Source organism: Haliotis cracherodii, unplaced genomic scaffold (genome assembly GCF_022045235.1).
Source record: "Haliotis cracherodii isolate W230 unplaced genomic scaffold, xgHalCrac1.p SCAF_1, whole genome shotgun sequence".
NCBI lineage: Eukaryota > Metazoa > Mollusca > Gastropoda > Lepetellida > Haliotidae > Haliotis > Haliotis cracherodii.
The window spans coordinates 85578684-85603569 of record NW_027266264.1 but is presented as its reverse complement, the minus strand read 5'-3'; the positions used below and the strand labels follow the sequence as shown (position 1 = coordinate 85603569).

The window sequence follows — 24886 nt, the reverse complement described above, 5'->3', positions numbered from 1 at the left end:
GCGCTTTCCGACTGATGCGTATTTCGCACACGGGCCCGGCCAGGCCATTTAATGTGTTTCCGAAAGGGGCGAGGGTGGTCTGTGCAACCCAAGAGGGGGCTTTAGGGGTTGCTTATATAGAATTTGGGAATTTTGAGATTTGGAATAGATGCTGATGGGGTTGGAGAGGAGAACTAAGGGAGCTGGGTATGGTGGATGATTGTTTGTTTATGTGATTTTGATTTGGTAGGTTATTATGGTTTTAGATGCGTTTTATTAGTTCCGTTTTTATTAAGAATACGCCTAAGGCCTTGAAGTTTTCTAGTTTATTTTGTGGGTTTAGTATTGCTTCTAGAGTGAGAGCCTTGTTTAGATTGAGGGTGGTTTGTAATGCGGTTCGATGTGTTAGGTAGTGTGTGCAGTGGATGAGTGCGTGTTCTGGGGTTTCTGGTTGTTTGCAGTGTGGGCAGTTACCTGTAGTGTGTTTTTTAAATTTTTTTAGGTGGTTATTTAGGTTGGTGTGTCCTGTTTGGAGTTTAGTGATTACTCTGTCGATTTTTTTTTGATGGATGGAGAATTTTTGGTTTGGTTAGTGGTTTGCTGAGCACTCTTTTGATTTGGCTATTTGAGTTTAGATATAGGTTATGCCATTTTTTTGTGATTTTTTGTTTGTTTACACTTTTAATTTCTGATTTTGAGATGGGTAAGTTTAAGCTTATTTCTGGGATTTTAAGGGATAGTTTAGCTGCTTTATCGGCGTTTTCATTACCGTATATTCCTACGTGGGCGGGTATCCACAAGAAGGTTATTTGTTTGCCTGCTTTTGTTAGGTCGTTGGAGCTTTTAAGTATTTGATTTATTAATTTAGGTCGGTTTTTGGTATTTTTGTTTTGGAGGGCTTGTAGTCTACTTAGGGAGTCAGTAAGTATTAGGATTTTTTGGTTGTTTTTGGATTCTTGATTGTGGAGGGCTGAGGCCATGCCCATTAGTTCGGCCGTGAATATTGATTGGTTATTTGGGAGTCGGAAGGATTGTGTGGTTTTAGTTGGTTGTGTGGTATGGACTCCGAAACCCGTGTGTTTGGAGGTCGGATCTGAGGATCCGTCCGTGTAAATGTGACACCAATTTGGCCAATTTTTGTGTATGTATGCTAGTGTGGTAGTTTTAGCTATGTTTGGGTCGGTTTGTTTATTTATTTGGCTAGCTAGTGTTGTGTCTATTTTGGGTAGTTTAAGTTTAGGGGTGAAGATATTTGATTGTTTGCAGTTTTGTTTAAGATTTTTAATTTGGTGTTCATTTAGGTAGTTTGTTATTCTTTGGGATATTGGGGTAAGTAAGGGGTGTTTACGAGCTAGAGCTTGGTTTTTAGGGCTGATGTTTTGGTTTATTAAGTTTTGGATGAGAGGGTTTGATTGGGACGCGGCCCAGAAATTTAAGCTTAGCTGTTCCCTGCGTAGACTTAGTGGCATTTCTCCTGTTAAGGCCTGAAGTGAGGTGTAGGAGGTGCCATGTTGGGTGCGTGTAATGAGTTTGAGAGCCTGATATTGTATTGAGTCAAGTTTTTTGGATAGAGAGTTGTTTAGGGTGTTGTATATGGCGCAGCCGTAGTCTAGTTTTGATCTAATTAGGGATATGTAGAGAGAGAGGAGAGTATCTTTGGAGGCTCCCCAGTTAGAGCCAGTTAGGCATCTTAGGGTGTTTAGGTCTTTACTGCATTTAGTTGTTAGGTTTTGGATGTGAGCATCCCAGGTGAGATGTTCATCGAAAATAAGTCCTAAGAATTTGGTTTGTTTTTGAAATTTGATTGTTTGGTTGTTTAGCTGGAGGATTGGGGAGGCGGGTTTCATGTTTTTATGTTTGAATACTATTCCTGTTGTTTTTTCTGAGTTAAGGGAGAAGCCCCATTTGTCAGCCCATTGTTGTATTTTATTAAGAGATTTTTGGAGTAGATTTTTGGCCATTTTCATGCTTTTAGTGCGGATCCAGATGGCTCCATCATCCGCGAATTTCGATGTGTTTACTTCAGGGGATAGACCCTCGAATAGATCGTTTATCATTATATTGAAGAGGGTGGGGCTGAGGATACTGCCCTGTGGAGTGCCATTTTCTAGGGGACATTGGTCCGATAGAGTTTGGTCTATACACACGGTTATTTTACGATTGTTTAGGAAGTCCTGGATGTAGTTTATTATCTGACCTTTGAGTCCTATTTTTTTAAGTTTTTGTATTAGCCCATCGTGCCATACCATGTCGAAAGCTTTAGAGAAGTCTAAGAAGATGCCTGTGGTATATTGTTTATTTAGTTGTCCTGTCTTAATATCTTGTTCTAGTCGGGCGAGGTTATCTAGGGTTGAGCGGCCAGGAGTGAAACCGCTTTGATCTGGGTTTATGGTGTTATTTTGGGTTAAGTAATGTTGTAATCTATTTTTAGCCATTGATTCCATTACTTTACATAAGTTTGAAGTTAGGGATATTGGTCTATATGAGTTAGCTTGATTAGCTGGTTTATTAGGTTTAGGGATTGGTATGACTAGGGCCTGTTTCCAGGGTGTAGGAACCTGTCCGTTTAGGTAGATGAGATTGTATAGTTTGAGTAGTGCCTGGAGCAGTTTTAGGGGGAGTTTTTTAATTATTTGGTAAGAGGTTAGGTCTAATCCTTGGGCTGTGCCCTTTTTCCTGTTTTGGATTACGTAGAGGAGCTCCTCCATTGTGTAGGGTTGATTTATTTCTAGATTGTTATTGTTTGGTTCTTTTGTGGGTTTGTTTTCTGTTTTAAGTTTATCTTGGAATTTTTGGCTGAAGTTGCTGTTACTGCTAACGGCCGAAAAGTGGTTGGCGAGATTATTTGCTTTTTGGGCGGGGTTGGTTGAGTTGTTAATGTTAGGGGGTTTTTTATGTCGTTTTAAGCCTCTAATGGCGTGGATTTTGCGCCAGACCGTTCTGGCATCTGTACGGTTATTTATACCTTCGCAGAATTTTTTCCAGTTTCTACTTTTGGCTATTTGGACTAGTTTTTGAACCTGGTGGTTTAGTTCGTGGGCTATGTTTAAATATTTGTAGTCGCGTTTTGCTTTATTGAAGGCTGATTTACGTTTTCGTCTAGTCTGTTCTATTTCCTCATTCCACCATGGTACCGTCGGTTTGCCTGTCTTAGATACTTTGAAGGGGATGGAGGTTTTGGCTGCGTTTATTATATAGTCTGTTAGGTTTTTACAATAAGTTTCTGGATCATTATTTTCTATTTCGTTTAAGTTAGCTTCGTTGCAGATATCTTGGAATTGGTCCCAGTTAGCTTTGTTGTAATGGAATTTTGGTTCTTGGTTTTCTGTTTGGATTGGTACGTTTGTATTTCCTATGGTTATGTTTATGGGGAAGTGGTCGCTACCTAGCGGGACGTCGTGCACTTCCCATTGAGTGCTTTGGGCTAGATCTGCGGTGCATATGGTTAGGTCGATAGCCGACATTTTTTGGTTTATCTTATCGTACCTCGTGGGTTGGTTGCTATGAAGGAGTACTAGGTCGTTTGTTTCTATCCATTCGGAGATTAATTTGCCATGAGTATCTATTTTATCATCTATGCTCCATGTAGGATGGTGAGCGTTAAAGTCTCCTAGGAATATAGTAGATTTATCGCTTATTTTGAGTAGTTTGTTTAGATCCTCAGGTTGGACTTTTTGTTCCGCCCAGTGGTAAATATTTATGATGTTTATGTTTCGGTTATTTAATGTGATTTTAATGCCGTTGGCTTCTAGGTTTGGCGTGTCTATTTTTATTTCTTCGTAATTTATATCTTCCCTGATAAATACGATTAGTCCTCCTGCGGCTCTTCTTGTTTTCGGTTTAGCTCTGTCAGTTCTAACTGAGTTGTAGTTAGGTAGTGTGAATTTCGATTTTTTTGAGAATTTGGTTTCCTGTATACAAGCAATGTGAGGGCCTTTATTTAGTTTAAATTTAGTTTTTAGTTCATGGCCGTGGGAGGTGAGTCCGTTGGCGTTCCACTGAAAAATATTTAGTCCTTCGAATATTGGGTTCGGGTGATTGGTGATTTAGTTTTTAGTTTTTATTTTATTCGGTGAGTTCTTTTAGATGGAGGTTAAAGAGGAAGAAGGGAAGATCGGTTAATTTTAGATTGAAAGCTACTTTGTGGAAGGATTCCATACTAGCTTTTGGTGAGTTTTGACTATGCATATATGCTAGGAGTAAGGTGAGGTTATTTAGGTTTGGGGTGTTGGCTGGTTGGGAAGTTTGGTTTGTTTTAGTTGGAGTAGTGTCTATTGTTTCCTCAGTAGTGGAGAAATCTTCGTCATGGGTTGGATTAGGTTTAGCTGGTTGAGTTTCCATGGGGGAGGCATGTGATGTGGAGGGTTGTGAAGGTGTTGGCGGGATGGGTGTAGCTGATGTTTTCTTAGTGTTTGTGTTTTGTTGTTGTGCTTGCTTGTGGGAGAGCGTTGTTGCCATATGGGCTGTAGGGTGCTTGGATGAGGGTCGTGTTGTGGTGGTCATTTTGAGGTTTGTTTTGCATGCGGGGGTTGATGTTTTGGGAGGGTTCGTGGTTGGTTGAGTGGCTGCTTGTGTGTGTGAGGTGGGTGCGGTTTCTCGGTAGGGGTCCCAGACAGAGCTGTCGGTTATGGGTGTGGTGTTTGTTTGTGGGATGGTGTTTGGGTGTGGTGTAGGGAGGAGTGGTTTAGATGCAGGTGTAGCAAATTTTCGTGTTTGGATTTTAGCCGTTTCTATGTTTATGTGTTTGTTGGCCTGCTGGGTGAGTGTGTGTCTGTGTGGGCATTGGTTTGAAAGTGAAGTGTGTTGGGTGGATTTGCAGTGGATGCACCAGGGTGTGCATGTGCCTGGGCATTTCTGTAAGACCATCCATTGCCATTTATATTACTGTGACCTATCAGTGCAAATTACCACAATTACCATACGTTAGGCCATTGTCCATTGGCTATTACCAATTAGTCATAATGTAAGCCCTGGCTTCCAGTTGTCCATTGGTTTCACCTATCAGCGTAACTGTTGGCTTCCCTTGTTAAGTTTCCAACTTTGTTATCTCCTTGCTTTTGTTGTTCTTACAGGTACATTCATATGTTCTTTGTTTCGTGAAAATTACGAGTATTCATCTGATGAAGGAGTAAGTATATACCCCGAAACGTTCTGATCCTCATAATATAGAAGTTGATATCCATAATTGCTCTTTCTTCCTTCCATTATTTCTGTTTTTGTATTGATATGATTTCTATTTTCGTATATTGATATAATTTCATTTTTATCCTTGGCTGCTCTGTTTATATTCGTTCGAGTAGCTGTCCAGTAGCTGTTAGTTTGGCCTTCGCAATTGCATCTCTTGGCTTTAGGAGATCTATGACAGATAGCGGGTCTAACTGCAATTCTTGTTAACCTAGCCCGGGCTGGGGCATGGTCCTGACATTCTAGTAACACGTAAGCAATGGTTTCAGTCTGCAAGATGAACAAACCTTGTCATAATGGTTTTTGTGACCGAGTCTGTGTGAGATGGCAATTTCAATTTTTCTTTCATTTGAGTATGAGTATGGCTTTTGTCGGATCTTGGGTTGAATTTTGTATAGCCATCTGCCGATCATACTTCCGTCCCATTGGGCTTGCAATCTTTATGCTATAGAGGCTTTGAGTTTGCTTCTTATCTCTAGTTTACTAAAGGGAATAGGCTGTATATCCACTTTGTGTAGAGCTTGCTTCGCCAGTGAGTCTGGATTTTTTTCATTTCCATGATTATCTATCTAGAGCGGATCCAACATAGCTCCACCTGTTGCCCTTGGTCTGATACTTTTGTATATTCGTATAGAATATTGTTGACTGTGTTTGGCCTGGAGTTTGAGATTTTGCCACTGATGGCTTGAAGTGCACTTAGCAAGTCTGATGGGACGACTGCCTTTGCTTCCGGAAGTTCCGGTATGAGTGCATGATGAATTGCCTCCAATTCAGCCGTGAATATTGACTGACCATCAGGCAGGCGAACCGAATGTGCCTGGGGTTTGGAGCTGTGGGTATGGACCCGGTAACCAGATTGTCGTTGATAGGATTCTTGTATCCATCAGTGTATATATGGGCCCAGCTGTCCCAGGTAGTTTGAATTTTAGTGATAGCTACTGATCGTAGTAGGGCTGGGTTTCCTTTTTTAGTGACTTCTGATGCTAAGGCAGTGTCAACTTTGGGAGTTTTTTAAAGTCCAGGGAGGGTGTAACCCTTTGTAGTGAATTTCTGGAGGCTAAATATCATCACAATCGTGACGTCGATAGCGGATCTAACTGCAGTTCTTGTTTGCGGTGTTGGTTTAACATTTTATCGTCAGAGAGAAGAGAAGTCTCATGATCAGTATGAAAGCACCGGTTTACTTATAAAGCCCCCTGTCTAATTCAGTGACCTGTTTTTATGAGGAACTGTGGTCCAGTGATCACAGGAAGTAGGTGATTTATATTTGATTAACCTTACAAACGTTCTAATTTCGTTGATTTTTAATGACCCATTCATAACATTTTCATCGGAGTCTGTTTTGGCGGGTAAGATAACTTTCTGATTTAAACGTTTTGAATTTGAATTCAATATGTCCTCCTTCCAACAAAATGAAATAATGCTTGTTTTGATTTTTATCAATTACAGTTCCTCACGCAAGGATTGCGGACACTATTGAGCATGAGAAGAGACCATCTTACAAGTAACAAAAACGATATCAATTTGGACCTGTATAACAATTACTTAGTATCAAATGTTATTTTGTCATAAAAGTCACGCGTGTTCTTGAAGAGAAACATCCTTCTTACAACATCAATCATATCTTTAAAACATCCGGAGCTTGTATCCTGGTAACGTCTCACGTATCGTGTTGTTGTAAGACCCCACAACAATACTGGCGCTGGATCACAAGGCACTAGTTCTAACTACAGCACTTGGATCGGCCTGCCTATATATAAACCTCGGCGACGGCTCGGATGCCACAACATCTTGGTGAGAGCTGGGGAGAGGCCGCATATTCCGGGCCGCTCACGCTTCGATCAAGCGCTAGAACGACTACTACTACACACATACGTCGTCCGTGATGAAGGACTGTCGCATCATCTTCCTTGGATCAGAAAAGGTTGGCAAGTCCTCACTCATTCACCAATTCATGGAGGGTTCCTTCACAGATGACTATCGCCCTACCGTGGAGGAAAGCTATAGAAGAATGGTTCGACTCCCAGGTGAGTGGAAAAAATAACATTTCTACCCTCGAGCTCGGGACGTTTCTTTGGACACCTAAATATTGTTGTTTGTAATTATGCTTCTGTGGATATTATGCTGAATGTGATCAAATGAAAGAAATGTCATACTTGGGATTACACTCTCTTTGTAAACTTCAACTAACTCTTGGTTCCTATCCGGGACTTTCAGAGTAAGGCACCAAATCGTCAGCAACCTTACCCACTCAGCCACCGAGGTATCCACAAAAATGATAGATCACGTACTTTGTGTACCCTTCTGAGAAATATATATTAGCACGGCTTCTATGGCCGAAAGCCATGAATACACTTTCACCTCTGTGAATCTGTGTTTGGCAAAATAGTCAGACCATTTGTATATTGATATCCATGGTGTTCATTTGTAGATACCCTGTTGGATGTCGTTAATAACAATTAAATGATAACATGAATCAAACTTGACACAGTCAAAGGATCAAGACATTACTCTCATTTTAAAAAAAACTTTAATAGCGCTATTATTCCAGGCGAATATACACTGCGTGTGGGATTTTGATGTCCATTGTATTCAAGGTACTGTGAGAAATACAAATAGATGAACTTTGCAAACTAACACAAACCTAAAAACGTCAACTTGAAAACTTGTGTTAACATACATGTGTTTTTATTGTAGTCCTCGCAAATCTGTACTTTTTCATTTAAATAATACAGTATCATTTACTCTGTTTTTCGGTTTATGCTCACTTTGCTACAACATAACAGGAGATTAACACAGTTGCCGTGTTTACATAAGGGTAATCACAAAAGCACTCACAGAATTTAGTGAGTGAACTCAATTCAGGTTTCTGAGTATCCATTAGCATGTGAATTGTGCTCACTATATGTGTTAAATCTATGAAATTCAGCATGTGATTCTAAATTTATGTATGTTAATATTAAGACACTTGCAACTGAGTCAACAAGCACTCAATGTGATAGTATTTGAATACTGGGAACGCCAGTTGCCAAATGACATATGTACCATGTTGAGATCGTCCCCGACAGTTGTGGTGGCCGTAGCCTTGTACACCATGGCTGTAAGAACTGAGTGCAACGAACGCAAATATTGACATCATTATATGACATTATCCAGTACATATGATAGTCATATGTGATATGATAGTTCTGTTCTGTTCTTCTCCCAAGCAGGATGCCTGACTGGTTTGATAGTTGATGACAAAATGAGGAGATCCCTTTGTCAGAGAACAAAACCTTACTGAGCAAGCGTAATGTACAGTTGTCATGTATGTCGTACTAAAAATGTAGTTATCCAAAGAACTTTCTGTATGTATATAGTGGTATTAGGGTATGAATGACAACTGTGGGTGTACTGAATGGTGACATCATTCTTGCCTATTGTCCAGTGTTCTAACTCAGAGTTGAATGAACATCATTAAATATTGATATTGATGTATGTCATGAATGTCGATAAAAAGAATTCACGATAGTGTGTAACATAAATCTGATGTGTTTTTTTTCAGATGGTAACTATGCCAATATAGAGATTCTTGACACGGCGGGGCAATCCGACTTCCCAGCAATGAGAAGGTTGAGAATCGAGCACGGGAATGCGTTCGTTGTCGTCTATGCTGTGAATGACGAACTCTCCTTCCAATCTGCAATCAGCCTCTGCAGGCTCATCTTCTCCATCAAAGGTGGGCGTAGCTTGCAACATTACGATGATACACTGTGCGTACTTTGTTGTTTTTGAAGAATATCAGTACAAATACAAAATTAATTTGGCGTACAATCCAGTTGTTATTCATTGTACTATAAAAGCATTTACTATTAGCATATTATATATATTATGTAAGCAAAGATGTATAAATAAACTGTATATAATGCATTATATTATATGCTAACAGTAAATGCTAATTAGCATGTATCTATATATGGTATTTGGATCAATGGTTAATGTATCATCCAAGCGACTGAATGTGAATCAGGTTGTTTACAACATATTAATTGCTAAACCTAGTTAACTGTTACAAGTACATGTATTGATAGGTTGCCATCTGACAGTAACCATAGATCGGTCTTATAGAAAAACTTTTTTCTATAATTATATTCAACATAACCCAAAATTCAAAGCTTATTAACGCTGCACGATGGGGTTGCCTAGCAGTAAAAGGACGACTAAGGACCAATGCCCTAAGAACAATGAAGCCCACTTAATTAAATACAAATTAATTCTTTGATTGTCAAATACTTATGGTTCTGGTTTGTGATGCAGGTCCAGTGAATGTCCCTGTCGTCCTAGTTGGCAACAAGTTGGATTGCGACACGACGAGGAAGGTGTCTACCGAGACCGCCACTAAACTGGCCTTGGATGAAATGGGGTGTTCCTATGTGGAGTCTAGTGCCAAGTGTAACCTCAACGTTGACTGTTTGTTTGACGTACTGCTTCTCAAGAAGGTCCAACAAGAAGAGGTTCAGGAAGGTCAACCGAGGAAAACAAGGAGGAGTCATAGTTCAAGGTCATTGTGTTCCCAGGGTAGCACGCGTCAACAGCTGCAGAGGAATTACAGCGTCTGCAGCTGTGTCATGGCAACGTCAGACAAGAAGAAGAAGCATGTGCATGGGTGCAAAATCATGTGACAATCGGTACACTGAGATTTACCCTTACCCCAGGGGTGCAAGATACATTTTATCCAATATGAGCCAGTTCGGTTCGGATAGCTGCTGACGAGACTATGTAAAGTGCTGCAAGGTAAAGACGCCGTGATGTTATGATTGATCTTCTTGATACTCCGAGATGGCTTTGAGGAAAACTGTGACATTTGTAGGAGTGGATCGATAAAGCTTGATGACATTTGATGGCTGATAGTAACGCGACACTCAACTGAATAAAGACATTGTGCTTTTAATGTCAGATTTCAGCCTGAAGTGCTGCACTATTTAAGTGGTCCCCCCTGGAATGAGTCAACTCCTGCTAACGAGAAACCTGGTTTATATACCGCTAACATTGAAGATTTTGTTGACACATACAGCGAAACCCCATCATTCCAGCATTGATAGTGACACAGTCCAGATTAACTGAATGTGTGAACGGAAAATATGTTGACGTTCACAACAGGGGAGATTTCCGGACGTAAGGACCCCGGAAAGCTGGGTAAGGGGTCTCACTGTATTCCAATAACAATAGCAGATATCATCTGGAAATACACCGATGTACGCTGATGGTATCGATTGGAACCTGCAAACCTTGAAGAAAGCAAGCCCCGTATTAAGCCAATCCCATGTGATATTAAGACTTACATTACTAGAGACACAGCATTGAACATATCATTTTTTATACATTTTCAGTGTATTTCTACGTTATCCTTTGGGAGTATAGCCCATATCATGAAGACACAGTCAGCTGATGACATTCATCATGACACATGTCTCACCGTTCAAAATGTAAATAATAAATTATTATGCAAAGATATTTTCTTAGTTGTTACAACAATATAGAAATTGTTGCGCTGTCGAGTGTCGAATTTACATGTATACACAATGTATGCACACTGAGATACCATGCCGCAGTTTAACGTGAATACCCCACTTAGACACAGTATACTGACTCCGAGCCGACCAGTCCTTGCTTTAGCCCTTAATGCCGAGCGCCAGGGTAACACCAAGTACCATCGTTTAACGTCTTTCGGTATGATCGAACTCACGGAGGCGGTTTATTTGGCACAGTTATTGTTGTATTAGTGTTGAGTAGTTACGTCGACTTCAGATCTGAAATAGTAACACTACATCACTTATACTGACATGACGTTGCAAGACTTTGTACAGTGCATATGAAATGACCTAACACCCCATCACATCCTGACATGAGGGCGATGCAATAGTTTGCACACTCGATACGAAATGTCCCAACACTGCATCACTTGTACTGACGTGATTCAATACTTTGTAGGTCACTTCTGGGTATTGTGTCACTTAATCAACTGAACAAAAATACTTAATACTCAACAATAAATGTCCCTGTGACATTGATATTTTAGTGTATTTTTCAAACACGTAAAGTTTGGTTTTCAATACAGTAGTACATGTATGGAATTAAAAGTCACAAAAACGCAACTGCTACAGAAAAGCATATATTCCATGCAAAAGTTGACTTTTATGCAAGCCCTATGCATTTCACTACCCAAGAATGTGTATAAAAACATGTGCGTTAACGGGATTCCATATGCATTATTTAGCATCGTGCTGAAAACAACCACACAGAAAAACAACAAAATTACGCAATTATTATTATTATCAACATTACGAAATGCCACGCCTGTCCGAAAATGAGCGTCTGTGAGCCATTGGTATGCTTGTAGCAGGATCGAGTCAACGTGATGTTGCAAGACAATTTAACGTCCACAGAGACACCATTTGGTGTTTATGGCCATGTTGGCAACATACGAATGCAGTCAGAGACCATCCTCGGAATGGCAAGCCACGCGTAACCAATAATGGACAAGGCAACTGGATTCGAACAACACGCCTACGAAATTGATTCCAGCTAGCAACAGTGACTGCAGTTAGCATCCCTGGCCTTCCACGAATATCTTCACAAACCGTATGCCGTCGCCTCAGACGTGCAGTGATTGTCGCCAGAAGACCCACCAGACGTCCCATTTTGAAAGGAAACCACCGCCAAGCACGTCTACAGTGGTGCAGACGGCGTCTACGCTGGACGGCTATTCACCGACGAGTCTCATTTTCACCTCAGCCACAGCGATGGACGGATTCGAGTGTACCGACGTCGAGGTGAACGTTACGTCAATCATTGTGTCATGGAAGAAGATCGGTTCGGGGGCGGCAGCGTTATGGTATGGGGTGGGATTACAGCAAGACAGAGGACCCGTTTGATAGTGGTAGAGGGAAATCTCAATGGACTGCGTTACCGCGACGAGATCATCGGCCCTGTTGTTTTACCATCATGGCCCAGGTATAACCTTTCCAACATGACAACGCCCGGCCTCATATTGCTCGACTTGTTCAGTGTTCTTTTCAACAAAACAACGTGAATGTCATCCTCTGGCCGGCTCGCTCCTCTGATCTCTCACCAATCGAGCACATGTAAGATGAGATGGATCGGCGCCTTCGACGTGTTCCACAGACACTCCAGGAACTTCGAAACATGCTCCAGCAGATATGGACAGATATCCCACAGGACTTTGTGCGACGCCTGGTCCATTCCATGAGACGAAGATGTGTTGCTTGCATCGCAACCAGAGGTGGAAACACACGCCATTGATTTGTAAATTGACATTTTGGCATGTTCATGTTTTTTTTTATATGAAATCACGCCTTTTTTAAAGTCAGTATGGCAAGTTAAACCATTTGAACACTTTTATTTTTTGGTAACCGAAATTGTTTCAGATTTGGTAAAAACAAAACTTTGCATTAAATCTTATTCAATGTCACATGAACTTTTGTTGTTCAGTATAGACCTACATACGTTGCATAGGTGACATTTTACATTTTCGGTCGATAGTAAATTATCAAGTTAGTGTGTGGTGATAGGCATATATCTCGACGATGCCAGACATCCCCAGATAGGTTGAGCTAAAAACGACTCCGCAGAACCTACTTCATCTGCAGTGTGTAACATTCAAGCAAAAATATCAAGGGAACCCCTGTGTTGGTATCAGTTTACAAAAAACAGCTGCAGCGTCGGTTTAACGAGATTCCTGTATATTCAGACGGCAGGAAGACACTCAAGATCTGGGATGGATTACGATACATGATCACTTTCATTTTAATGTAGATAATTTGGTATTCGATATGTGAGCCTAAGAAACGAGTCACACATGCATCTAATGTCCCTAAGCCATACTTATAATACGTTGTTGTTGTTGTTGTTACATCTTGGACTGATTGCTTGATCAAAGGATACGCCCACCTTTTCACGAACGTCTGGTACGATCGGAATAGTACAATTGACTCAGCAAAACTGATTATTCACTGAAATGGACCAGTAAACATACTGCACAGCTGATATTGCAAAGACAAGGACTCGAAATCATACTGCCAAACTGATGATGCACAGAAGAGGACCAGCACACATACTGTCGAAACCCAATTTCACAGACTAGGTCAAGTGAACATACTGCACAACTGATAATGCACAGACAAGGACCAGTAGACACACTGTCAAGGCCCTATTTCACAGACTAGGTCAAGTGAACATACTGCACAACTGATAATGCACAGACAAGGACCAGTAGACACACTGTCAAGGCCCTATTTCACACACTAGGTCAAGTAAACATACTGCACAACTGATAATGCACAGACAAGGACCAGTAGACACACTGTCAAGACCCTATTTCACATACTAGGTCAAGTAAACATACTGCACAACTGATAATGCACAGACAAGGACCAGTAGACACACTGTCAAGACCCTATTTCACAGACTTGGTCAAGTAAACATACTGCACAACTGATAATGCACAGACAAGGACCAGTAGACACACTGTCAAGACCCTATTTCACATACTAGGTCAAGTGAACATACTGCACAACTGATAATGCACAGACAAGGACCAGTAGACACACTGTCAAGACCCTATTTCACAGACTAGGTCAAGTGAACATACTGCACAACTGATAATGCACAGACAAGGACCAGTAGACACACTGTCAAGATCCTATTTCACAGACTAGGTCAAGTAAACATACTGCACAGCTGATAATGCACACACAAGAATCAGGAGACAAACCGCCAAACTGATAATGAACTGAATAGGACCAGTAAACATACAACCTTGCTGCCTTTGCACAGGCTAAGAGGAGTAAACTGCCACAGTGTCCTTTGACCATGACTAGCATAACAACTGTTCAGCCGAGACACTACAACTAGTATACGTACTGCCAAGCTGTTGTTACACATTATATCCTTAAAGCCGGATTGAAAGACACAATCTAGTTGTAAACGTGTTCTCAATATCAGTTTTTTTATGTTTGATGCAATCAAATTACCGTTAGTGAAAAACATAAAAATATTTCTATCTCACCACATGGCCACTTTTAATCAGTAATTTATCTTTTTCAGTTGTGCTTGGGATTTAATTAAAAATTGCTTTGAACTTTACAATCGTTGTCGTTGTTTAAGGCCACGCTCAGCAATATCCCAGCTATATGACGGCGGTCTGTAAATACTCGAGTCTGGACAAGACAATCCAGTGATTGACATCATGAGCATCAATCTACGTAATTGGGATACGATGACATGCATCAACAAGCATAAGTTCCAATCTATTCTAATCTGGAACTTTACGGGTATCGATAAAAAGCATCAGTCTAAATTAAACCATTTCGAATAACGTCGTTTGAAACTTAAGCTATAAATAATTTCTATGTCGTCATAACTTTTTGTACGAGTAAAACATCAAGTTAATGTATAATTGCCAATGACGTGCTGTTTTAACCTTTCAGATAGAAATCTAATTAACAGTTAGTGAGTATGGTTTTACACCGCTTTCAGAAATATTTCAGCAATTATACGGACACCAGAAATGTACCTACATCGGGAATCGAACCCGGATCTTCGGCATGAGCAAACGCTTTAACCACTAGGCTACCCTACCGCCCCCTAATTAACAGCCTCAGCCTCATGGTATTCATTCACTTGATGAAGGAGTAACCATATACTCCGAAACGTTGTGTTCCTCATAATAAAGATGTTGACATCCGTATATTCTCTTCCTCATGCGTATCACTTCTAAATGCCTTTTAAAGACAAATTAGATTCAGGTTGACAATCAAGGCAACACAATAGGTCGAATATGTGACAGCAGCAATAAGTATAGCAGACCCTATTACATAGTTAAAAAAGAGTCACAAAACCCTTTCCATAATCATGATATACATAAATTGCCAATGCAAGAGACTGACCGAAACAGATGCCATTCGGCGTAAAGGGCAAACTAGCTGAAAATCAGATGACATCAGTTGTTCGCCAATAGGATCAGCCTGTCCTACCTATCGACATCACATGCCATTCACACATTTAAACAAAAGTAAGTATTAATTGCTCACGCAGCATAGCAGTACACGTGCCATGCGACGGCTGCCTGAAAACAAACCAGACTATCAAGTAATCGATGAAACAGTAAATCCAGTCTCACGATCCTGCATTTACTGATGTTATTTAAAAACGTCTGCTGTGTTCCAGTGCAGAGATTCTGCTGCTTACAAGTAAAGAAAAAACAGAGTTGATTGTACGATTTCGACCATAACGTGAGCATGTGTTTATGAATCACTAAAAAAAGTAGTTGGCGAAAAGGTGTGATTATCCTGTCTCACCGGTGGCACCCGTCACAAACACACACCCAAGGCAAGTCAAATGTTCACCTGAAAAAACATGGAAACATACGGTACAAGTCAAAATATAGAATTGAATCGGAGATCATATGTGTCTCTAATGGGTCAAAATTTGAAAATGTCTTCAACATTTCTACCATAACACTTTTTGAAAGATTTACTGAGCTTTTGAATGTTGTGAATTCTTGGTAAAACATGGCAAATGTCACGCGTGCATCCCAAGTACCAAGTTGTTCGACTCCCCATTGTTCTCGGTGCCTTAGGTTTGGCATTTGGAGAGTGCCCGACTTTGCTGCTTCTGACAATCTGAATAAAGCAGAAGGCTGCATTGTGTTGGGGAGTCTTCATATTCTCTAGAATATTCTTGGCGGTTTCGCCGAGGCGGGGCAACCTGAGAACAATCCCATTCGCTGTCTAGGCTGCAAGATGGCTAGAAAATTGTACTGAGATCTTGAATGTTGTGACCTTGATGAAACACCTGATGTTTTTAGTGACGACTATTAGTTGCAGCAATAATGAAACGCTCGTAAAATTTCAAGTACCAATATAACGCGAATTTGTGGTATGCGACAACCAAATAAATATCAGAGTTGTCAACTTGGAAACCACCAAACAACCCTGCACAAACAACAGTCTGGAGGATGGCACAGGAGGCTGAAAACACAAACAACCCTGCACAAACAACAGTCTGGAGGATGGCACAGGAGGCTGAAAACACAAACAACTCCGTACAAACAACAGTCTGGAGGATGGCACAGGGGACTGAAGACACAAACAACCCCGCACAAACAACAGTCTGGAGGAATGGCACAGGGGACTGAAGACACAAACAACCCTGCACAAACAACAGTCTGGAGGATGGCACAGGAGACTGAAGACACAAACAACCCCGCACAAACAACAGTCTGGAGGAATGGCACAGGGGACTGAAGACACAAACAACTCCGTACAAACAACAGTCTGGAGGATGGCACAGGAGGCTGAAGAAAGTATCACTTAGCTAGGAGAATACATAACCATGATAAAGAAGAGTTCAATAGAGCGCGCATGTCAACTTTGGCTAAAGAATAAGGTAAACACGCTAAACAAATTCGAAAGCAAATCAAAAGAATTTTTGTGAGCATCTAACACACGTGAAATAAAAACAACCAAAATATATTTGGAAAATTATGAATTCTCTGTCTGAGGAATATAAAGTTGAATACACAATTCTCGACATGTTGTTTGCCTACTTCAAGGATGTCAACGACTGCCCCGATGAGGATGTGGACGTCGACGGCGTCCCTACTGAAGCTACTAATGAAGCCGTCAATGCACTTGTGTTAGAAGATGAAATCGTGAAGGCGATCGAGGGACCCAAAACAAACAAGGCCTGTGGTATCGATTATGTGTTAAAATCGCCAAAAGCATTTAGTTCTACCTGTGTATGAAAACTATATAACCATGTGTGGTATCAAGCCTATTTATTAAAACAAATGTGAACGAAATAACCCTGCAAATTACCATCCAATAACACTGTTAAGCTGTGTTAGTAAACTGTTTACATCTATAATCAATAACAGGTCAAGTGAGTACGTAGAATCATCCTGTTAGACAACCAAGCTGGTTTTAGGAAGATGGCTTCGACTATAGATCATATATTTACGTTTTATACACTTTCTGAAGTACCACGAACAAGAAAACGAAAAGTTGTTTGTGCTTTCATAGATTCCAGTAAGGATTTCCATAATGTTTGGAGAACTAGAGAAAACTATTGAGCTACAACATAAACGGTAACCTATTAAATAACAATCTGACAATTAATCTGGAGAAAGCGGCAATTGTTATTTTTGGCAGTAGAAAATATGAAAGTTAATACAACTTTAAAGTTGGTAATGAACCTGAATCAATATAAATACCTTGGTGTGGTCTTCAGCAGTAACCCCTCGTGTGCCACCGCCAGACAATGTATAGTTAACCAAGCCAATAAAGCTATGCATCTGTTACACAAACGTTTGAGAAATATTGCTATCTCGATTGAACGTAAACTTTATTTATTTGAACATACAGTATGTCCTATTATGTTATACAGATGTAAAATATGGGATTTCGAAATAGTTAGTGCCGTCGAAAAGATACAAACCGATTTCCTAAGACATATAGTTAATCTAAGACGTAGTACTTTTTCATACATGTAGTACGGAGAAACAGGTCGGTCACCCCTAAAAGACAAAATTAAATCCCATACGCTCTGCTACCGGTCTACAAAACAGTATCAGCAAGATGTAACTCTCTACCTTACCAACATTATACCATATAGCATATTTCTCACTAAAATGCGACTACCATTATAAATTTATTTATGGATAACCTTGGACTGTCCAATATCTTGCAACCCCAAAATATGATTTCATCCACACGCTTTAAACTGGTACCTGAAAAAACTTAAATTTCCATAAAATGTCAATTCTGTTTCAATCAGAAAATGTGGCAGTTCTACGAAACAGGAGCAAATACTTATCTATAACTATGTCACATTCTAATGATATATATTTTTATCATCCAAAACTGTCTCAACTGGCAAAACTGGCTCCCACAAGAGATATCGCTTGGATGAAATTTCATCACAATGCTTTGCAGACCATTGAGACGACATTGTTACCATGACGTCACAAATATATGACATCACTAATGGTTCTGCTACTGAAGCCGTTAGCAGTACTTTTTACACTTAGACACTGCTAATTACTGTCTACAAACTGAAAAAGTTGGAAGAATGACTTTGGGTGATCAATAAAATCTCACCCTTGTGTGGTTTGATATCAAATATATAAAGACGCGTTGATATATTTTATATGAAAAGCCATTCGGATGTGATTCTCTATATATTGTGAGTGAGTAAGGTTTTACGCCGCTTTCAGCAACATTCCCGCAATATCACGGCTGGGGTCAACAGAAATGGGCTTCACACATTGTACCCATGTCGGGAATCGAACCCGGGTCTTCAGCGTGACGAGCGAACGCTTTAACCACTGGGCTACCCGACCGCCCCTTCTCTATATATAGGCTGAATTGTAACAGTAACTGCCCACGCATCTCTACTCCTTAATCTCTGTCTCCATAATGCTTTACATATATAAGTAAACTAACGTATGATAAAGCTGATTGATTAGAATACACTCAGCGGCTCGCAGCAAGACCTTTTCAGTGGATGACTGGAGTGTTATATTACCATGATAGGGCACAATCGTATTAAGTTTGCTTGAAGAATGGTTGTTACCAATGTTTATGTACTGTATTGAATATAAAGGACTGGATAAAATATTGGCAGTTTAAAGCTTCCGATTCAGCATTTAAATTTGTATGTATTGAAAAGTTATGCTTAGTACTAAAATGTATTACCAGCTGTGGTCTTTCTTGTTGTATTGCCAATCCAGGTTGTATGAAATATACCCCAATATCACCCTATGGTTATTCTTCACATTGGCTGCCCAACGTTTGCGATCACCAGACCTTGAACACATTGCCCAGCTGTCCAGCCACTTGGTTTTTACATCCATTACCAGGTCTTCGTGGAACTAACCAAGACGAAATCTGTTTTACATGAAATATCTCTCAACGGTAAAATATGAATTCTACCAAGAAGCCAGTCAGTGATGCAGTTGGCATGACATCTATCAAGATGAGTAGGATGACAAGATTCATGTACTTATTGTAACAATACACATGCTGTATATAACGGCTAATCTGAAGCGGTTTAGGGGGCAAGGATGGCCCAGTCGTCTAAGGCGCCGCGATTCGCTGTGCAGAGTTGCGTCCCTTGGGCACGCCAGAAACCTATGATTGTGGGTTCGAATCCCGATTCGCCCCGATTATGTTTCTAGGTTTGTCAGCACCATACCCGTGCTCGTGGGTTTCCCCGAAGTGGTAAACGTCTGAGACCTGAATCTTTTCGGGCTTTCCTCCCACATTTAGCTGACACGCCGTGATATAACTGGAATAATGTTAAAAGCGGCGTTAAACCAAACTCACTCACTCACACACTGAAGCGGTTTATAACACTACATGCTCTGTGTATGGATGGATGAAACTATGGTTTCTTGAGACATCAGTGGCTTCGTTTAGTTTCAGTAATTGATGGCGTGGATATTTGCACTGCCACAAGTCGCGTGACATTAATGAGGACAATTCACGGATTTTTTAAACCATCCTAAAATATGGAAAATCCATGAATATACAGTCTCGATTATCTGACGAGACAAACTAGTCTTTAAAATTATATGATTGGATCAATATACATATATAAAGTTTACTTTTTATTTGATAAAATCACAATCGTGAATCATGATCGATTCGTTATTTTGTACCTGTTAATATATTTCAGACTTTAATTCTGGTTCAGATTTCATTAACCTTACAAATACTCTGCTTTCACTGATTTTAAATGATCCATTCATAATATATCAATCACTGGTAGCCTTTTGTGACCAGTGGATTCTGGTTCGGTGGGTAGTTGAGACTGAGTATGTTTTCATCTTGACGTATAATTATGTTCACTTTCGAACAAAAATGACCGAAATACCATCAGGTTGGATGTTTGCGATAACGGGATATTACTGAGCATGAAAAGAAAGCATCCTACAAGAATAAAAAACGACCCGTATTCAAACCTGTGTAACAAGTACTTAGCACTAAATGTTAGTTTATCATAGAAGCATAAATCATACATTGTATAACGTGTATATTCTTCCGGAACCTACCTACTGGAAACATCTCACGTGTTTAGTTGTTGCCAAATGCTATATTACATACTGGCGCTGGATCACAAGGCGCTAGTTCTAACTACAGCACTTGGTTCGGCCTGCCTATATATAAACCTCGGCGACGGCTCGGATGCCACAACATCTTGGTGAGCACAGGGGAGAGGCCGCATATTCCGGGCCGCTCACGCTTCGATCAAGCGCTAGAACGACTACTACTACACATACGTCGTCCGTGATGAAGGACTGTCGCATCATCTTCCTTGGATCAGAAAAGGTTGGCAAGTCCTCACTCATTCACCAGTTCATGGAGGGTTCCTTCACAGATGACTATCGCCCTACCGTGGAGGAAAGCTATAGAAGAATGGTTCGACTCCCAGGTGAGTTGAAAAAAACATTTCTACCCTCGAGCTCGGGACGTTTCTTTGGACACCTAAATATTGTTGTTTGTAATTATGCTTCTGTGGTCTATGACTACACAATGTCATTTAGAATGTGATCAAATGAAAGAAATGTATGGTTATACACAAATGTTGTTCCAAATTATACTAAAAGAATCAGACCATTTATACATCTTATTTGTGGGTATGATGTCGGATGGTTGTAGGTCTTAACAATACAATGACACAGCAAGTACAGTTTATCTGTGCATTGTATAAATAACAGTTAAGTAAAACAGTTGTGTCTTGACACAGTGAGATTTAAAGTGAAACAACCAACACATAATTCTCGTCTTTTAGTAAGGTTAACAGCACAATTGCAGGCAAACATACTCTGTTAGTGCGCTTTTTGTTGAATGTATACCAACCACCGTGAGAAAAAAACGGCTATTGTAAAACCAAAGCGTCAACATTTCGGGAAAGTTTTGAAACCTTCATGTTTTTAATGTAATCTTCATATATCTACACTTTTAAACACAAGGAATACACTATTCTTTTACATTCTAAAATGATGTATAAGTTCCATGTACCTCCTACAAAAAGCCGTGGTAATCAAAATAACGTTCTTACACGCAACCTACATGTATATTAAATGTTTTTTATGTACATATGTCAACTGTGAGTGTAAAGAATGACTTGATACTGAGCTGAAGGAACAAAATCAAGTATTGATATTGATGACATATGTCCCGAGAAAAGAAATATACGGTAGTGTGTAACATAAATCTGGTGTTTTTCAGATGGTAACTATGCCAATATAGAGATTCTTGACACGGCGGGGCAATCCGACTTCCCAGCAATGAGAAGGTTGAGAATCGAGCACGGGAATGCATTCGTTGTCGTCTATGCTGTGAATGACGAACTCTCCTTCCAATCTGCAATCAGCCTCTGCAGGCTCATCTTCTCCATCAAAGGTGGGCGTAGCTTGCAACATTACAATGATACACTGTGCAAATAAGTTTTGTTGCATTCCCCAGATGTCAGTACAAATGCAAAATTATTTTGATGTACAACCCATGATATTGAATTCAATGTATTGTTAAAACACACACACACACACACACACACACACACACACACACACACACACACACACACACACACACACACACACACACACACACACACACACACACACACACACACACACACACACACACGTTGTGGAATGTGAATCTGTACATACAAGTACATATTATTGCTTTTAGCTGCCAAATACTTATGGTTCTGGTTTGTGTTGCAGGTCGAGTGAATGTCCCTGTCGTCCTAGTTGGCAACAAGTTGGATTGCGACACGACGAGGAAGGTGTCTACCGAGACCGCCACTAAACTGGCCTTGGATGAAATGGGGTGTTCCTATGTGGAGTCTAGTGCCAAGTGTAACCTCAACGTTGACTGTTTGTTTGACGTACTGCTTCTCAAGAAGGTCCAACAAGAAGAGGTTCAGGAAGGTCAACCGAGGAAAACAAGGAGGAGTCATAGTTCAAGGTCATTGTGTTCCCAGGGCAGCACGCGTCAACAGCTGCAAAGGAATTACAGCGTCTGCAGCTGTGTCATGGCAACGTCAGACAAGAAGAAGAAGCATGTGCATGGGTGCAAAATCATGTGACAATCGGTACACTGAGATTTACCCTTACCCCAGGGGTGCAAGATACATTTTATCCAATATGAGCCAGTTCGGTTCGGATAGCTGCTGACGAGACTATGTAAAGTGCTGCAAGGTAAAGACGCCGTGATGTTATGATTGATCTTCTTGATACTCCGAGATGGCTTTGAGGAAAACTGTGACATTTGTAGGAGTGGATCGATAAAGCTTGATGACATTTGATGGCTGATGGTAACGCGACTCTCAACTGTATAAAGACATTGTGCTTTACATGTCAAAATTCAGTCTGATGTGCTGCACTATGTAAGTGATACCTCTGGAAAGAGTCAACTCCTGCTAACGAGAAACCTGGTTGATATACCGCTAACGTCGAAGCTTTTGGTGGCACATACAGCGAAACCCCATCATTCCAGACTGTTGCAGTGAAAGTGACATAGTCCAGATTAACTGAATGTGTGAACGGAACAATGTCCCTTTGCATATATGATGACGTTCACAACAGGGGGAGTTCCGGACGTAAGGACCACCGGAAAGCTGGGTAAGGGATTTCACTGTATTGCAAATAACAACAGCAGATATCATCTGGAAATACTTCACCAAAATACCGTCATGATATCCATTGGAACCTGCAAACCTTGAAGAAAGCAAGCCCCGTATTTGTCAATCCCGTGTGATATTAAGATAATACTGTTTTAAAGAGACACTATATTGAACATGTTATTTTTTATACATTTTCAGTGTATTTCTACGTTATCCTCTGGGAGTATAGCCCATGTTATGTACACACAGAGTCAGCTGATGGCATTCACAATGACACCTGTCTCACCGTTCAATATGGAAATAATAAAATGTTATGCAAGATAATTTCTCAATTGTTTTATTATTTACCACAGCCTTATACATTGTCGCTAGTCATCGTTGTCCTGTGAATGCGTCGACTTGTTTTTACGTGAATACACAATGTATTCACAACGAACAACATATGTAAGACACTTATTATTGCTTGAGAATGACAGACAAGTTAGTTTTGTTTCCTGTTTAACCGAGCAATATTCAGCAATATGCAGTCTTTAAAAAATGGGTCAGATAATTCAGTGATTGATATTATGAGCAACGATGCACGCCGTCGGGTTACGGTTACACACAATGAAGTTAAAGTCACCGAGCCTGCCCACCCGATTATCCAGTCGTCTCTTTACGAGCAACATAGCTTGCTGATTTCCAGTAACCTACTTGAAACCGGCATATAGTAGCAACTATCCCTGTACGTCAACGGTACATGAGTCAACTACTGGCCCGAGGCGCCGCAGTGCGTCATGTAGAGTTGTGTCCCTTATCGGGGTTCAAATCCCAGATTATATCCGATTACCATCCCTGACTGTTTGGTACCATGGCGGGTTTCGACATATTATTACGTATATATTAGACTTTATTACGTCGTACAATTAGGGTGCTAATATATGTATATATAGAAATTGAATGGGTCAACGGGTATAATGAAAATAAAACCAATTGCATAACTGGTATATATTGGTGATCTATTTTCAAAACAATCACACGATGATTCAACGCGAATTACCTAATTACAAAATGCACGCTGTATCCGTAATGATTGGACACACACATACTGTCATCTTTACTGAACCGCAAAAGAAACGTCACCTTAAGTAACATTGCATGAAAAGTTGTCATGGGTAATTTTTGTCAAAGTTTTTTAAAATTTAACATTACCCTGTCCGGAAAAATGAAATTTGATGATAAAACACCAAAGCAGATGGCAATAAAACCGATCGCCCAAACTCATCACGGCATCGGCCATGGTAACTCGATGCACGTGAGTTCCTTGCAAATTGAAATGCAAATGCGTTACCCCATTTCTGGCTCTATAAAAATTCACCCAGATCGCATAACATTCATTCGTTATTGAATTGCTACCACATGCCAAGATTGAGAAGACATCAGCGACACCAAGCCCTTGGACGATTGCAAGCTGGACATACCGCCCGGCAAGTAGCACGTAAGGACCATATATAAAGGCTCCAGCAACGTTACCAGACCACCAACACAACAGATGACCGACCACGTGGTGGAAGACCAAGGATCACCACCCGACGTCAGGATCGTCAGATTGTGCGACAGCATCTTAAAGATCGTTTTGTTATTGCTGCGGAAACTACTCGACATACCATGGGGACACACCAGCGATGCATTAGTGCGGACACAGTGCATCGACGATTGACGAGCAGACACCTCCACTGTCCGAGAACCCATTCTGACACCACGTCATCGCCGGGACCGTTTTAAGTGGGCAACACAGCACCAGCATTGGTGTCACCAGCAGTGGAGAAGAGTCCTCTTTTCAGACGAGAGCCGTTACAGTATCTCAACAGCAGATGACAGAGAGAGTGTCTAACGACACCGTGGGGAACGTTATTCGGATGCGTGTGTTGTTGAGAGAGACTCGTGGGGTGGTCCGAGCATCATGGTGTGGGGTGGGATTGGTCTTGCACAGAGGGTCGGCCCTGTTGTCTTCCAGAACATCGGTCCAGGGAGAGACAATGAT

At 40.7% G+C, this 24886-nt stretch overlaps 2 protein-coding genes across 2 annotated transcripts; both read left to right on the top strand.

The window, feature by feature from the left end:
- The first annotated feature begins 6954 nt into the window (after positions 1–6954).
- LOC139470183 (ras-related protein Rap-1b-like) lies at positions 6955–10568 on the top strand. Its single transcript, XM_071252496.1, has 3 exons — positions 6955–7190; positions 8708–8881; positions 9460–10568. The coding sequence occupies exons 1-3, from the start codon at positions 7049–7051 to the stop codon at positions 9822–9824; spliced, it is 681 nt and encodes a 226-aa protein (XP_071108597.1). The 5' UTR covers positions 6955–7048; the 3' UTR covers positions 9825–10568.
- Positions 10569–20437: 9869 nt separating this feature from the next.
- On the top strand, positions 20438–23154 carry LOC139470177 (ras-related protein Rap-1b-like). The gene is made up of 3 exons (XM_071252482.1): positions 20438–20658; positions 21459–21632; positions 21962–23154. The coding sequence occupies exons 1-3, from the start codon at positions 20517–20519 to the stop codon at positions 22324–22326; spliced, it is 681 nt and encodes a 226-aa protein (XP_071108583.1). The 5' UTR covers positions 20438–20516; the 3' UTR covers positions 22327–23154.
- The last annotated feature ends 1732 nt before the right edge of the window (positions 23155–24886 follow it).

Excerpts from the sequence above, each read along its gene's own strand:
- LOC139470183 (XM_071252496.1), top strand. The coding sequence starts at position 7,049 with ATGAAGGACTGTCGCATCATCTTCCTTGGATCAGAAAAGGTTGGCAAG. Across the intron at positions 7,191-8,707 it reads AAGAATGGTTCGACTCCCAG|ATGGTAACTATGCCAATATA; the intron begins GTGAGTGGAAAA and ends GTTTTTTTTCAG. Across the intron at positions 8,882-9,459 it reads GCTCATCTTCTCCATCAAAG|GTCCAGTGAATGTCCCTGTC; the intron begins GTGGGCGTAGCT and ends TTTGTGATGCAG.
- LOC139470177 (XM_071252482.1), top strand. The coding sequence starts at position 20,517 with ATGAAGGACTGTCGCATCATCTTCCTTGGATCAGAAAAGGTTGGCAAG. Across the intron at positions 20,659-21,458 it reads AAGAATGGTTCGACTCCCAG|ATGGTAACTATGCCAATATA; the intron begins GTGAGTTGAAAA and ends GGTGTTTTTCAG. Across the intron at positions 21,633-21,961 it reads GCTCATCTTCTCCATCAAAG|GTCGAGTGAATGTCCCTGTC; the intron begins GTGGGCGTAGCT and ends TTTGTGTTGCAG.